At 38.7% G+C, this 15,634-nt stretch overlaps 1 protein-coding gene across 1 annotated transcript; it reads right to left on the minus strand.

Moving 5' to 3' along the window:
* Positions 1 to 1,333: 1,333 nt before the first annotated feature.
* On the minus strand, positions 1,334 to 15,634 carry katnal1 (katanin p60 subunit A-like 1). The gene is made up of 11 exons (XM_088639387.1): positions 15,337 to 15,634; positions 13,849 to 14,024; positions 13,335 to 13,495; positions 11,890 to 12,058; positions 11,581 to 11,702; positions 10,029 to 10,134; positions 7,880 to 8,038; positions 6,283 to 6,409; positions 5,254 to 5,388; positions 4,759 to 4,885; positions 1,334 to 4,138 (listed from the first exon to the last, which is right to left on the minus strand). The coding sequence occupies exons 2-11, from the start codon at positions 14,008 to 14,010 to the stop codon at positions 3,940 to 3,942; spliced, it is 1,467 nt and encodes a 488-aa protein (XP_088495513.1). The 5' UTR covers positions 14,011 to 14,024; positions 15,337 to 15,634; the 3' UTR covers positions 1,334 to 3,939.

The raw sequence follows: 15,634 nt of genomic DNA on the forward strand, positions 1-15,634 counted from the left end.
TCATCAGTTGAAGCTGAACAGGAAAAAGGTCACGCGGCAAGGTAATGATCATAAACATACAAGCAGACCTATGGCTGAAAGTTCTGAAAGGAAGAATGGACCAAAATTCCTAAAAGTTGACGTAAGAGGCTGATACAGTTACCATAAATGTCTCGTTTAAGTTTAAGGTGCTAAAGCAGGAAACACCTACTAAATCTAAGGGGTCACATATTTATTCACACAAGGATATTTACTATTGGAGTGTTAATTAATGAACTAATCCAAATATATTGTATGTCTTTGTTTTATATGTGGCAATGCAGGAATGGTATCCATAGACTAGCAAAGCAATAGCAAAATTATGCAAGAGATCTGTACTAAAAATATGAGTGGATGTCCAAGGGGACTATTTTTTTAAATAGAAGTCTTCCACATCTGAGAAGAAACAACGGTTTCTAATCTGTGTTTTTTTTTAAACTCAGATTTGATTTGGTGTGTTCTTTTATTTATAGAGATAATTTGGGGAATTCTTAACAGCTCAAGAAAGCTTTAACAGAACACAAACTACACCTTCGTCTGGCTGATATTAGTATTCATAGTTAATGACAAACAAATGGGACAGCTCTTAGTTCCACAGCCCTGTGTCCGAATACCAGGCCCCTCACTGGTGTTCAAGAAGCCAGCCACATTTGCACAGTGCCATTGCTATATTTTTACTGAATGTTATTTTTCAGTTGCTTTGGTTTATAATAATAATAATAATAATAATAATAATAATAATAATAATAATAATAATAAATAAAATAATAATAATAAATGTGCATTCAAAGTCTTTCTCCTCACAGTCCCTCCTTTAAACCTTGGTTGTATTAAAGAAAAAGATTAAGAAAAGGCACACACTTTCAACCTGCTCAACTGAAAGAGATAGGTTTGTTTCCTGTGACTCTGTTGATCCTGGCAAAACAGGCACATGTTGCCTCAAAGAACCTGCCTATTTTACTTGACAGAGAAAACTATATTCTTCTTTAACACTGAGACAATAATTCATTTTGTTTACCTTTAACAAGCAGACTCACTTACCACTAAAACCCATTCTCTTTGAATGCCAGCTATCTTTGAATAACTGATAGCTGTTCACTCAATTGAAACTGCAAGTAATACATCAGGAAATTTCCTTGAAGTTGTTAGAGTTCTTTATTAGACACAAACACCTGAGAGAAATAAGATATCTTTTTACAACTCTATTCTATTATTTAAGGTCAGTGTTCAATATCGCCTTTCACTCATTAAGAGGACCATTCCGGTATTGTGTATGGAAATGAAGTCACTTCAGCATCATAGCCTGACCCTTCCCTTACTTTAATCTGTAGTTTTATTATCATATGAAAAACACTGTGGAAGGAAATCATAGCTGTCACATATCAACAAAGGAAAAGATAAGGACACTATCTTACTTTAAAAAACACAAGAAATGCAGTATTCATTCCTTCTTTTTAATTAAACTGTGGTTAATGAAATAAAATCATTAAATAAAGCTCTCAGCAAGCACTTCAAGCAAGCAAAGCACTAATACATATAGACACATTTCTAAATACTGTATATACAGTAGTGGAGCTATTTGCTGCTGCTAAAACATTTCTGGCAATGAGTACCCTTTGGTTTTCTAAAAATTGTGCTGGATGGTGTTGGGAAGGGAGTTGAAAAAGAAAATGAATAATACTTATTATTACTAATAATACTAAGGGGATGAAAGTGATAACACCTCCTGTGATCACAGACATTGTAATGCATGGCAAAATAACTGCATTACAACTATTGGGTGCAGGAGTTTACTGAAGAAGAATTCAATCCATAAACTGAAAAGCCCATCCTGGTGAGCAGTTTTTTCTAGAATTTCTTACAACACTCTTCTTACTCAATGTTGTTTCTTTACCATAACCATACTGTTCACCAAAACAGCAAGTATGCGAAACAATTGATATTGTCTTTGAAAGAAGCATAGATGTCATGATGTCCTCACTACATTTGATTTCTTGCAAAAAAAACTCAGCAACAAAATTACCATTATCGTGCTGTCATTTGTTACAGTTTGCAAAAAAAAACAATCAAGCTTAGTTTAGCTTGATGACTCCATCATTAACCATACAAACCCTCTCAGTACCATTTTCCTTTTTGTGGAGTGTAAGTGAAAACAAAAATTAGCTTAATAGCAATTAGCTGTATGTTCATCTTGAAGAAGCATAAGCTTGGCAGTTTAGAATGAAAGAGTTTAATTCCCCAATAATCATTGGTACTGTCTAATGTTTGAATATACTAAAAGCTATTTGCAAGCAAAGACACTTAAAGCCCTTTCCTAACTTCATTATAACAAACAGCATCTGTCCACAAGCCACTCTCTTTTATCATTTCTTATAAAAAGCTTTAATTTCAGCTAGAATGTTCTCTTCCTGCTGCAGCATATTTCCCTGCATTAATTTTTATCTAAAAGGCTCACTTACACTAACACCCTCAACCATCCAGCTCACATCCTTAGCAGTCTCTCCTTTGAATCTAGAGACATTGATTTCCTTAGTTTACACTGAGCAGTGACATTTTACAAATTGTTTCAATTAGTTCATAGACCATTCACAAGGCAATGCTTTTGACAGCACATTAGAGTGTTGTGTTACAACAGAAAATGTAAATCAAACTAATAGTTTCTGGCCCATGACAATCTTACCAATTCTGTATGTGTTCCACTTCCCTTAAAGTGGAGCATACATCAATTACTCCAGTACAAGAGAAGAGGAACAGTTTTTTTTTCTGTTCATTGTAATAAGTAGTATGTCTTTCAAAGGAAAAAGAATTGGGTTGGAATTCATTTTTTCAAAGTGTGCTGCTAATGAGGATTTAACAAATGAATGTAACGTTCTGTCGATTTCTTTTAGATCTGCAAAAATGACAGTGCTGGTGAAAGGAGGGGAAAGAGGAAGAAGACTTAGTTTGCAAATATTTTAACTGTTAACTAAGAAAGTATTGTTAGTAATAACGAATAGGTAAAAGTTGGTCAGTAGTAATTTCACTGATGAAATTCACATAATCTCTTTTTTTAAAAGACATGTGAAAGACAGGCTTTGAAACCCTTGTGATATTTGTTGGTAAAAAAAACAACAACAGCACAAGAAGGACTTAGGACTCCATAAACTGATTGCTATCCAAAACCATTTTCAATATATGTTTTCATAAATGTTCAGTAGCAGAGGTTTAAACACAGGCATTTTTAAAGAAAGGTCTTTACAAGCAAAATAAATAAATATACAAAAGCACACATACTTTTTTATGAAATGTGTCTGAAACCAGTGACGATTATTAGTACTGTCATTCTGCAAGATGACAATGTTTGCCCACACATGGTGGGGGATACAGAACAGTGCATTGAGATGATTGGCCTCAACTGTTTGAACTAACACCCTTAGAGTCCATATCTCACACAGTTGAATTTTCATCTGTTTGGCAGGGTGAAGAAAGATCTTAAATTGATCTTCAATGATGACAATGTGGGCCACCTGCTGGAGTAGGAATGGCTCAGGGACCAACAAATATCATTTCATCATAAGGACATACTGTACAAAGACGAACGTGTGTAGATGTGCAAGGTGAACAATGTTTTAAAATGTAGTTCTTTACCTTTGTCTAAGGTTGAACGCATTTAGTGGATAATTCCAAAATTCACATTGCTTAATGACTAACACTCATGTATAAGATTTAATTTATTTTATGTAGCTCCTAAAACAAAAGGTGCTTTTTAAAAAGAAGTTAGTCTCTAAGAGTTAGCAAAAAGGCCTTCCTTTCAGGTAAACAATAAATAACAAACAACACATTCCAGTTAGAGGGGACTGTAACAAGGGGAGGCCATGCTCCGTATACCCTCCTTGTGGTCCCTTGATTGGGAGATAAAAGAGCTTCAGTACCACAGCTCAGCTACACAGAGCCAAACTCCTTTATCCAGGACTCGTACTTCTCCAGGTCTGCAGCCGAAACGGACTTGGAGATTTTCTTCAGTGTCAGCTCAAAGTCCTCCATCGTCACCGGCATCTGCAGCTCCTCCTTGGACAGGGCGCGGATCTCTTCCGGACTGAGACCCTGGATACGCCGCCTCATTGCCATCATCGAAGCATCGCTGGAGGGCAAGGGAAAGAAATAGAAATAAAGCCACTAAATAAAAAATGGCTAGAAAAAAAAACTCTTTTCGTGTTGCAAAACCTTTTCTTGCACTCCCACTGTTGTGTTATATAGCAGTTAGATATGCAAACAAAAGAGACAGGGGAGGCCTCTAGACTGACGTCCAGCAGGTTCTACAGTTCTTTGATTTTAATTAAGCATTTGTGTGTTCAGCTGCTTATTAAGGGATCTGGTATAATGAAAACCAGAAATGCCCCCGCCCTCCAGGACTGTACTTAAACACTTGGCTTTATCCTTTATCCACAAAAAATGTTACACCTCTCTTTCCCATGCTTATATAGTAAATGAACATAAGAAAGTAAGTTACAAATCCAACTAATGCTTTCATTCCCAAGGCACAGAAAGAAAAGGCAGATTCAAATTCTGCAGTTTACAGTAGGAAAGATTTTTCTATTGATGGACCATTGTGAACTCCGTTGTATACAAGTGGTTAAGCATATGGCATTAGTCATGAGCACTTGTGATACATAATTGCAATAATAGTGCATAACTAGAAAGATAACTATAAAAAGTCTTAATGCAGAGGTAACAATCAAATAGGACAAAGAGAATACCAACCGGCACACATTAGTTATGTCAGCTCCCGAATATCCCTGGATCTTTTCAGCAATGAGATTAAGGTCAACATCAGGGGCCACTTCAACTTCTCGTAAATTTATCTTGAGCAGCTCTGCTCTGCCTATAGCTGTTAAGACAGTAAAACTAATTTAATTAGTTGAACCTTCAAAACTGATTCCCGATTCCCTGTTACAGGTTCACAAAATATGCTGCTGTAACAATCACTGCAACTGATAAGTACATTATTGGATTAAAACTGCTAATTGCCTGCACTATTAGCTCTGTATGCAGAAGAAAGTTCTGACTGTGTCAGCTGAAGACAGTGCAGTGGGGAATCCTTTCTTGTACTTTTATTTAAACAGGTAATTTTAAGCAATTATGATGATTAGTTAGTCAAGTATTTTTAAATCAACTATTTGGCTTATATAGTATGATCGCAGGAATCACATTTTAGATGGCAAATATCATGAACAATATAATATGTATGAGACAAACCTGTAGGCAGTGGAATGTATATTCTTTTTTCTAATCTTCTTCTCAATGCTTCATCGATATCCCAGGGGAAGTTGGTAGCAGCTAACACCATCACCATTTTTGAAGGATCATCATTTTCTAATGCACCTCCAACCCCTAAAAAAATGAACCTCATAATCCAACCATTTTCTAACTTCTTTATTCTTTACAGGGTTGCAGGAGGGCTGGAGCCTATCCCACCATTCAACAGCACCCCAGTATTTTTTCAAAAGAGAAATCCTTGGTGATTAAGTTCTATCAATACCACAGAACATACTTACAGTATTGTATATTTTAATTGCTTATGGATAACCACAACCATGCATCTCATTGGTAACAATAACAAACACATTCAATCATGTTTTACAACTCTTCAGCTTATTTTCTAGTACTCCTTTAGTAAGACTGGTGAGGTTTTCTTGTCCTTTGAGATAAACTTACTATTACACATTAAAACAGAGGAGGTGAAATGTCAATGAACAACCACATTTTAAGAACTTACAAATGTAAAAAGGTTACAAACAAGTGTAGCCCATCTAGCCCTTTATGTATAAACGTTTTAGGTGCACCTCCCCATACTTTCCACTTGAATTCTCTGGTTTGTGTTCCTCTATTCATTCTAAGGAAGTCCGCTGTGTTGATTTCATCAGTTCCTCATTATTCAGAATAGTCAGATGTGGGCCCTTGTTGTCTTCTAAGTTAAAGACTAAAAATATTTAGTTTTTCTACCCTGTTCTCCTCTGCAGGCTCAAGAACAAGTGTGCTCATAGGAATTCTGAAAGTCATGACTCAAATTACATGTACTGTATATCATTACATATACTGTAGAACATAAGATTAAAAGATTTTATCATATGCAAAGCATAATTGAGAAAACACATTTATTCTCACAGACTTATTAATAAGTTGAGTTATTAGTCAAGTTACTCGAGTGTGGAGCTTCTCAACCAAAATTTTTGGTTTTCATTAATCTTATTACAATAAAAACAAGAACCGTCACTCATCTCTCACCATCCATCTGCACAAGGAGCTCAGATTTCACTCTTCGGCTGGCTTCATGTTCATCAGATGTACCCCTTCGACTGCAAATGGAGTCTATCTCATCAATGAAGATCGTTGTTGGCGCGTAAAATCTAGCCTGTCAAGAAAGGCTAATATTTACAGACAGTTTTGAACACTAAGTGGAATAAGAGGTAAGAAATTTAAATTCAGAGGACATTCCAAAAGTTATTTGTCTCATATATTGTGACTCCACAGGGGTAGTGGCCACCACCCTGGACACACCCCTCTTAGACTGCTGGGGAACTTTTCAGCTCTTATTCTTTCTTGACATGTGGCGCACAGATTCTGAGAACTCTGAGCCCTCATCTCACAGACTATCAGGCCCAGAGCCAACTGGCCCACTCTGACTCACTCCGCCCCCTTTCATGTCCTCTGAGTTCCAGGTTGAGGTCCCTTACCTCACCGAGCCCTTTGCTCGCAGTTTCCCAGGCTCAACCAGACTGGGTATCACGCTCACGCAGTCTCTAACAACCTAAATCTCTGTGGTACCTCACCCCTTGCCAAGATTCAATACATGTTCCCTAATTGAAATACACACACAACCTCCCTGACACCTCTCTGGTACACCTTCGCCCGCGCCCAACTACCCCTGAGCTTTTGACAAACATACAGCTCCAGGCACACCTCACACCTGTGCCCAGCCCCCACTGGATTTCTCCAACATACTGAGTAACGCCGGTGACGCCCTGATTCCACCAGCTCTACACCAGAGGTTAGCAGCCAAACAGACTCTTCTCTCTTCCCCAAAACCACGTATTGCCAAGGGGAGGGTCCCTCTGCTACACCTCGTGGTCTGGCACACTCACTAATATACCAGGCTTGTTAAACTACCCACACTGCAGACTCACAGACAGTCCTGTACTCACACACTCTAAATAGGCCGCTGACTCTTTATACAAGTCGGTCTTCTGAAGTCTACCATTCTTTCATTGCTCTTAACATTTTTTCCACAGTCTCCCTTGAGACTGTCGCTACAATTTCTCTTTCCTTTTCAGGGTTTAGCTGCAGCCAGTAGTCTCTCTCTCTCATAAGGCAGACACTTGCCTTAAACACTCCCTCTAGCTGCATCTCACACACATTGCTAGTTGTGCTTTGGTTCAGCCCACTCACTGCTGATCTTATGTGCTCTCTTGTCCACTGAGGTCCTGGCTTGAGCTGCACTCAGGGAAGTGTTCGGCATTAAACTTAAAGTGGCTCATTAGGTCTCAATCTCCACCCAGCTGTGGTTCCCGAAGCAACAAGTCACTTTCTGTTGAGAGCTCCACCTACCCACCGAACTTGCCCCCCATTTTAATTGCCACAATATTTTTAATTAACGGTAAATGACTTCTTAAATAATTGGGTCAAACCAAGCTAACATATAATTATTTACAGCTCAAATTTTAATACTATTTAAAAAAGAATTAACTCACATAGTTTCTTTAAACACGTAGACACGAGCTCTATGCCAGTGATTTTGCTAGTCTTAGCATCATGACACTGCACTACGTCATGGAGCATTTAGGGATGTCCGTGTCTGCTGTTTCCAGCCTCACTCTCCACTCACCATTTCAAAGAGGAGACGGACCAGCTTCTCAGACTCCCCTCTGTATTTGGATGTCAATGTTGAAGACGACACGTTGAAAAATGTCGTTCCACACTCCGTGGCTACAGCCTTGGCCAACATTGTCTTCCCAGTACCTGGTGGGCCAACCATCAGCACCCCCTGAAACAGGTGTAAAAAATGAGGAGATGCAACACTGTGTATAAGAAAAATAATCACTCTTAAATCAAACATTCAAGATGTGTAGTTTTCTCCTCTGTTCTTGACTGCTAGAAGGGCAACTGCTCTTGAATAATTTTAAGAATAAAGATCAAGACCTAACTACCCATATTTTATAAAAATAAAAATGTAAAAAATAATATCATACTGCTGGAAGCATAATTAAACCCCTGATGATCAAAAATTTTGGCTGGCAAAAAAAGTATATAAGCAATTAATTGTAAAAGTTTTATACTCCCTTCGGAATTACCCACTTCAAGATGCATGTCTTTCTCTTCTTAAACATTCAGCATGGCTTGAATCACAAAACTAGTCCACACGCTAGATTTTTATGAAGCCAGAAACAAAAAAGCAGGATTTTTTAAACAGGCCTACAGAACTATTTAATCCCTCAAAAAGAGACATCATGGTCACACATTAAAACATGTTGTTGATTTGCATCATGTAGTGATGTGGATACATGCATTATGCTAGTATCTGTAGTCCAGCACTCATTACAGCCCTGTCTGTAGTGTAGTGAAGAGCAAAGGAACTCCCTAATTGACTGCAAGCTGCAGGGAGTAATGTTGGAACTGGTTAGCCAGGGCTTCCTTAGTGAAATAACAACTTCCACTTCAAGTCTGAGACTTCCCATTGACCTACAGGCTTGCAGTGAAATCAGTGATACACTGTAGTTTGAATGAAAAAGACAATTAAGAATCATATTGTATCAGAGTATATCAATCTGAAAAACAAATTGTAAAATAATAGCCATGTAATTGTTCAATGTCTGTGTTTGTTTCTTATGAGGTCTTTTATTCTGCATCTGTTAGTTGATTCAATCATAAATCTATTTATTTCGAGGTGATATGGAAACCCTACAGTGTATTTATTAGGAAAGACAGAAGATGGAGATGGATGGTTATGAAAATTGACCTCTGTATAGTATAATGAAATAGTCGACATATTAGAATGAAGATCTCTAGTTTGTCGGGTTTGAAGGACACTACATTTTTTGGTTATTCAACAGAGCCCCCTAGTGGAATTATTCACAAAAATCAGTACTATAGTTAGAACAATAAAATTATTTCTATGTTCAATTTGAAATAATTTAAGTAAATTATAACTTTGAGTACACAACTATGACACATTTCCACATATTTCTCAATACGATTAAGTACAATGTATCATTGGCATGCTGTTAGTACTACTAGATTGTTTTAAAGGATTAAGAGCAATTTTTTAGGTCTGATTATTTTGTACTGATAAACATTATAATGTAGCTTTTGTATTTGATTATCAAGAGCAGATTTCAGTTTGTTTTTAAGTTAAATCCCATAAGATGACTGGTTTCCATTAGGAGTTCTAAGATTTGAATATTCCCTTAGGTGTACCTTCTCAAACGTGACGTCTGTCAATTCAAGTCAATGCCATTAAAGCCCTAATAACGATATGATCCCAAATCGCCTAGTTGGTTTACTAATGAACATAATACATCAAGGGTGGCATGGCAGCACAGTGGTTAGCCCTGTTGCCACACAGCACTGTGGCCCTGGGTTCAATTGTGGACATCAGGTGCTGCCTAGATTTTGTATGTTCTCCTGGTGTTCATGTGGGTTTTCTCCAGATGCTCCTGGAAGTGTGCCGGTTTCCTCCCAAAGTCCAAAAACATACTGTTAGGTTAATTGACTTCTGGGAAAATTGGCCCTCGGTGTGTGTGTCTGTGTGTCTACCCGGAGATGGACTGGTGTCCCGTCCAGGGTGTACTCAGCCTTGCACCCATTGCTTGCCGGAATAGGCTCTGGCTGCCCTGTAGCCCTGAATAGGAAGAGGTTAGAAACTGGATGGAAGGATAATATATCACCCTCGATTCATGCCAGTACTGCATATCATACATACACCATTATCCTTAGTTGTTCTAACTGCTACATTTCCTGCAGGAGTGATGTTGTACCTTCCAAGGCCTTCGAATGCCCTTGAAGAAATCTGGCATCCACATGGGCAGTACCACTGCCTCTCTCAGCAGCTTCTTGGCATCCTCTAGATCAGCGATATCATCCCTGAAAATACAATTGTCTCTCTTTATTTTTTAGCCTTTGTTGCGTACACCTTATATATTTATTTCCTGACATACTGTAAGCCACTCTGGGAAATACAGACTGTCCAAAAGTAAGAAGTGCATAATTCTTAATAATATATTGTTGCATAATCTTATTCTGTAAATGATGCAGTTTTCTCTTAAGAATCTGAAAAAACATAGTTCCACATCTTTGCACACAACAAGCACAGCATGCAACATACTTACCAGATTACATTTTTAGTACTAGTCCTTAAATTTACAGGATTGCAATAGTATTATTTATGTTGATCATGTGCTAAAAAAGGCATCACAAAGTTACAGTTACAAATATGTTTTTCACTTGTAGTTGAATTAAGTAGTTCAATCCACTGTACTTTCAATCACAAATAAAAAATAATTGTATCCAATGTGTTCTTTTGGAACATAAGCCCTGTAAACAGTAAATATGTGCATCAGCCTCACCAGCCTGTATGTTCTGTAACAATGAACACACACAATATGTATACAATAACGAAAAAAGATTATTATTTTGAAGCCAGCTTCCAATGCAGTTCAACACAGCTGTCAGTTGAGACAAAGAGCTTGGTTGCAGCTAAACATTGTGACAACATCAGCACAATGTGGCAATGCAAAATAGTGGTCTCCATGGGAAAATGGGATCACTTTCAAACATTCCTTAACGTGCTGTCACAGCCATAATGTAACACCTACACAATGCAATTCTGTAATTTTCACTTGTCAGCACTGGAATTTTCTATAAAATAATGTGTTTAAGGGGCCTCCTAAGCACCTCCTAAGCACCAGTAAATGGTACCCAAGTGCAGGTTGAGCTTAGCGATCACACAGACAAGCCCGGTTCATGTCACCAGCCGAGAATGACCAGGACTCCCAAAGAAGGGAGACACAATTGGACACTTTAGAGGGGTTGGTGGTATCAGTCAGCCAGGGCTCTCGGCTGTCAGTGACAGCTGAAGCTGTCAGGGAGAGACACACGACTCCTCCAATCAACAATGAACCTCTGGTATGGCCCTGTGGTGCCCTGTGGTGACGAGTTAAAAGACTTAGTGGCTTGAAGGTGGGTTGGTTGGATTTGCCTGTCTACAGTTTCGCATTCTCCTTCTTACTGGTCATTGAGTTTGTAGCTATCTACTGAGACATGAAAACCACACCACCAGCTGTTTCAAATCCGGTGGGTACAGCAAACAATTCTAAATTTAAAATATAAAAACGTGTTTAAAGCATACCAGAGTAATGTCTTCAAAATACACACATACAGTACAATAGAAATGTCTACCTGCGTTCCTATTTGTTTTTTGAACACCGGGCACAGATTCACTGTGTTAGACTGAGAAAACAGTTAGGAATAAGAATTAATAAAAGCAGCTAAATCAAGCTCAATAAAGTCACAGTCAGTATTTGTTCATACCAATGGACATTGGGGTTTCGGGACACAATGTCCCTTTCAAGTGCGTCCACTAAGTCTTTGTCATATCCCGTTCCATCGAACTTCCTGAGATCCCCCTCTCCATCCTGGGGATTCTTCTTTCCCTGGAAATAAATGGAACTCCTTTTAGCTGCGAAGTCAACAGGATTTTCAGTTGACTTACATACAGTGCTCCAAGCACGTAGTGTGCAACCACCGAATTTGTGAAACAAAATGGTACCGAATACAGAAAGTCCAACTAAACACTTACAACCAGTATATGACAGAAACAAATGGAAAGAAACTATTCACCTTGTCATCTTTTGCTTTAGTCTTGTAGTCCTTGTTCTCTCTGCTGCTGGGTTTCTCTCCCCTGGCTACAGGCTGTGCCCGGCCCACAGGCCCCCGGTGCTGAACTACAGGGGAATCTCTTTTCTGGGGTTTCATTTCTCTGTTGGGACGCTTCACCTGGCTTGGACCTCTTTGTTAACATGTTAAAGGACATATTAAGAACCAACAAAGAAGCTCAACAAAGACTACAATATGTGTAAATCATTCTGCTTCTTATCGAAACAAACAGCAGAATTATTTTTAAAATGTTAAGAATATATAAATTAATAACGATGATCTTAACAGCTGAATATATTTTCAATATGATCTATGATCACAGATCTTTGATCAATATGATCTATGATCAAGCTCATAGTTGAAAGTTTCAGTTGGAACTAAACTGTACCTAAAAAGCTAACAAATGTTATGACGCGTAAAATTATGTCTAAATCAATCATGATATCAATATATCCTTAAGAATGCAATTATCCAGTAATGAAACTGCAATGTGCATGGTCAAGTAAAATGAGGCTGTGTACTAGATTCTGTCACGATACACATACCTGTATTACAGCCATTAGAACATCACCACTAAACAGTTTTTATCACTGTGACAATGTATTGGACTGACAAGAGAAAGCTCAGAGTATTTGTTTCTTTTTCCAAACTACATAATCCTTTAAGCATGTGGCAGCAACACCAACACAAATCAGCTTTCTTATTTCAAAGTGTGTTGCCTAAAGACAAAAATGTGGCAGCTGTTAGTAACTTCAGAACTGCATGAGCACAAATGAGGCTATAGTGTAAGGAAGGGGAGAGTGTGGACAGATATGGCAGCCAGCAGCCATATCACCCTGCAACTCACAACTGGCAACCCACTGAAGCTAAGCAGGTGTGAGCCTGGTCAGTACCTGGATGGGAGACCTCCTGGGAAAAACTAAGGCTGCTGCTGGAAGAGGTGTTAGTGGGGCCAGCGGGGGGCGCTCACCCTGCGGTCCATGTGGGTCCTAATGCCCCAGTATAGTGACGGGGACACTATACTGTAAAACAGGCGCCGTCCTTCGGATGAGACGTAAAACCGAGGTCCTGACTCTCTGTGGTCATTAAAAATCCCAGGGCGCTTCTCGAAAAGAGTAGGGGTGTAACCCCGGTGTCCTGGCCAAATTTCCAATTGGCCCTTACTGATCATGGCCTCCTAATAATCCCCCTCTATGAATTGGCTACATTACTCTGCTCTCCTCCCCACTGATAGCTGATGTGTGGTGAGTGTTCTGGCGCACTATGGCTGCCGTCGCATCATCCAGGTGGATGCTGCACATTGGTGGTGGTGGAGGGGAGTCCCCATTACCTGTAAAGCGCTTTGAGTGGAGTGTCCAGAAAAGCGCTATATAAGTGTAAGCAATTATTATTATTATTATTACACTCACCTGTGTTCTGCGGGAGTCGGAGGAGGCCAGATATCAGGGTCACGTGGGGATTCCTCTGGTTGTGGGTTAGGGAAATCCACAGGCCTGTCGATCTTGAAGCTCTCCAAAGTGCTCACTATTCTCTTCACTTGCTCATATTCTTCCACTATCTCCTGCCGTACCTGGGAGGAGCAGAAAGAGGTGGCTTTAAATCCTGTGCCGTTTTGTGACTTATATCCTCAGTGACGATATAATGAACTAATTATCTGTACTTGCCTCTCCTAGCTCCTCAGGGCTCAGTTGCTAGTTGATAGCCAAGTACATGTGATAACATGCAGGGTGACAAGGTGGTGCAGTGGTAACAGTTCTCCTTCGCAGTGCTGGGGCCCTGCATTCAATTCCTAGAGTGCTATCTGTGTGGAGTTTGTATGTTCTCTCTAGAATGTGTTCGCATGGGTTGCCACTGGGTGTACACCACTAAATGATTTAAAAATATATATATATTTCTGTTGTTTTCCTCAATTAAAGTACTCACCTGCTGCCATTTGACCTTGAGGGCTGGATCTCGCAGGGACTGGCAGTGTTTATGTATCTGATGGATCACACCCTGGTAGTACACCATAGAGGAGTCATAATTCCCCAGGAGAGCATACTCCCTGCCTTTCTTGGCATTGTCGCAAATCTCTGTCAAATTCATACTGCACAGCGATCCTGTAATGTATTCAAAATTAATAAACAGGTTACTCTTCTGAACATAAACAGAACATCAAGACCTGTATGATCATAAACCATGGACACTGTGCACTATGGGGTACTCTGTTCCCAGATTTTAACTACGTACAGTATATATAGTATGTATTATATATGTATATATTATGAAACATTTTAATAATAACTTTATATTCCACAAAGCAAAGTCATTTCTGCTTTTTAACTTTGTGAAACAGGGATAATTTTGATAAACATTCTCATTAAATTTAATATAATTAACCTAATTAAAGAAAATAAAACAAAGAGTATAAATGCAAATGCTATCTTCTGAAATTAAAATGTTTTTCTTTTTTTAAGTACAGATAAAAAACAGTGGGTATTCATGTTTCTCAGTTACATCCGTCACCCCCTGGAATTAAATGTTTGGAAGATAGTCACTTTTTATGAAAAATGTTAAATTAATGCTTTATTAAAAGTACTGATTTTGTTCAGGTGACTAGGGCTGGGTAAACAAATAATCATGCACAGTATATATGCGATAAAGGAGATTGTAGCTAAATAATGGTACTGGTAATGCCGTTTAATCATTCACAAAATAAGATAAAGTATTAGTATACAGTACAAAACTAGTTACCTTTTTAGGCTTCGGGTTCCTAAATGAAAATATACAAATAAAAGAATAACAAAAGAAACACAAAATAACTGAAATACAAAGCCGTATTTATTAATAAAAATAAAAACAATGGATATTGATAAAAGAATAATAAATAGCCCCTAAAAGTAACAACTGCAAACAAAATATTATTAAGAAAAGATGTACAATTCTCTATATACAGTACATATCTTTGTTAATCTTTTCTTTGTAGTCAGATCTCATACGTTGTTTCACAGTGTATTCGAGGAAAAACGCTCAAGGGGAACGACGTGCATTTATATAATTTTAACTTAATTTCACTAATGAGATTAATGCTGTTTTGTAGTGTGTAAAATCTTAAAATGAAAATTATGAAGCACTCCTATACCAAACGATTTCATTGACGTCGTGGGTGACGGAATATGTAGTTCAGCCCCGGCAATGTCTCGTTTGCATCTATTCTAAAGCAGCAGTGAAGGACAACAATACCCACAATGCTTCTCACCAGTTTACACCCCGTTTAGGCCACAGATGGGCGAAAGGGATGGATCGCTTAGCAACAAAACTGAAACACAGTTTTACGCATTTTGAAAGCTCCGTGCTAAGACACAGCACATTCTCTAAACAGCTTAATTAGTGGCTTCTATATGCAAATATGAATATGTACAACGATTTTACCTGATCACGATAGCCTTCTGTTTCTGTTCGTGCCGCAGTCCAGTCTGCCTACAGCGATGTTACCATGGCCGCGGAGAGACGCTCTTGCTGTGAGAGGACCAGAGCGAGAGGGCGGGATATGTCTGTCTAGTCTGACACGCTATAGGACTGGCTACATAAGTGCGTCTGTTTGCTAGCTGTCCAATGCCCTAATTCTCATTAATGCAAGACAAGGTTTAGGTGAAAGGCGCTTTGTGTGGACTATGCCCATCATTGTTCCATTTTTCTTATCTGACATGCAGCGTTTCTCTTTACCATT

Source organism: Lepisosteus platostomus, chromosome 7, assembly GCF_059453375.1.
Source record: "Lepisosteus platostomus isolate fLepPlt1 chromosome 7, fLepPlt1.hap1, whole genome shotgun sequence".
Lineage (NCBI taxonomy): Eukaryota > Metazoa > Chordata > Actinopteri > Semionotiformes > Lepisosteidae > Lepisosteus > Lepisosteus platostomus.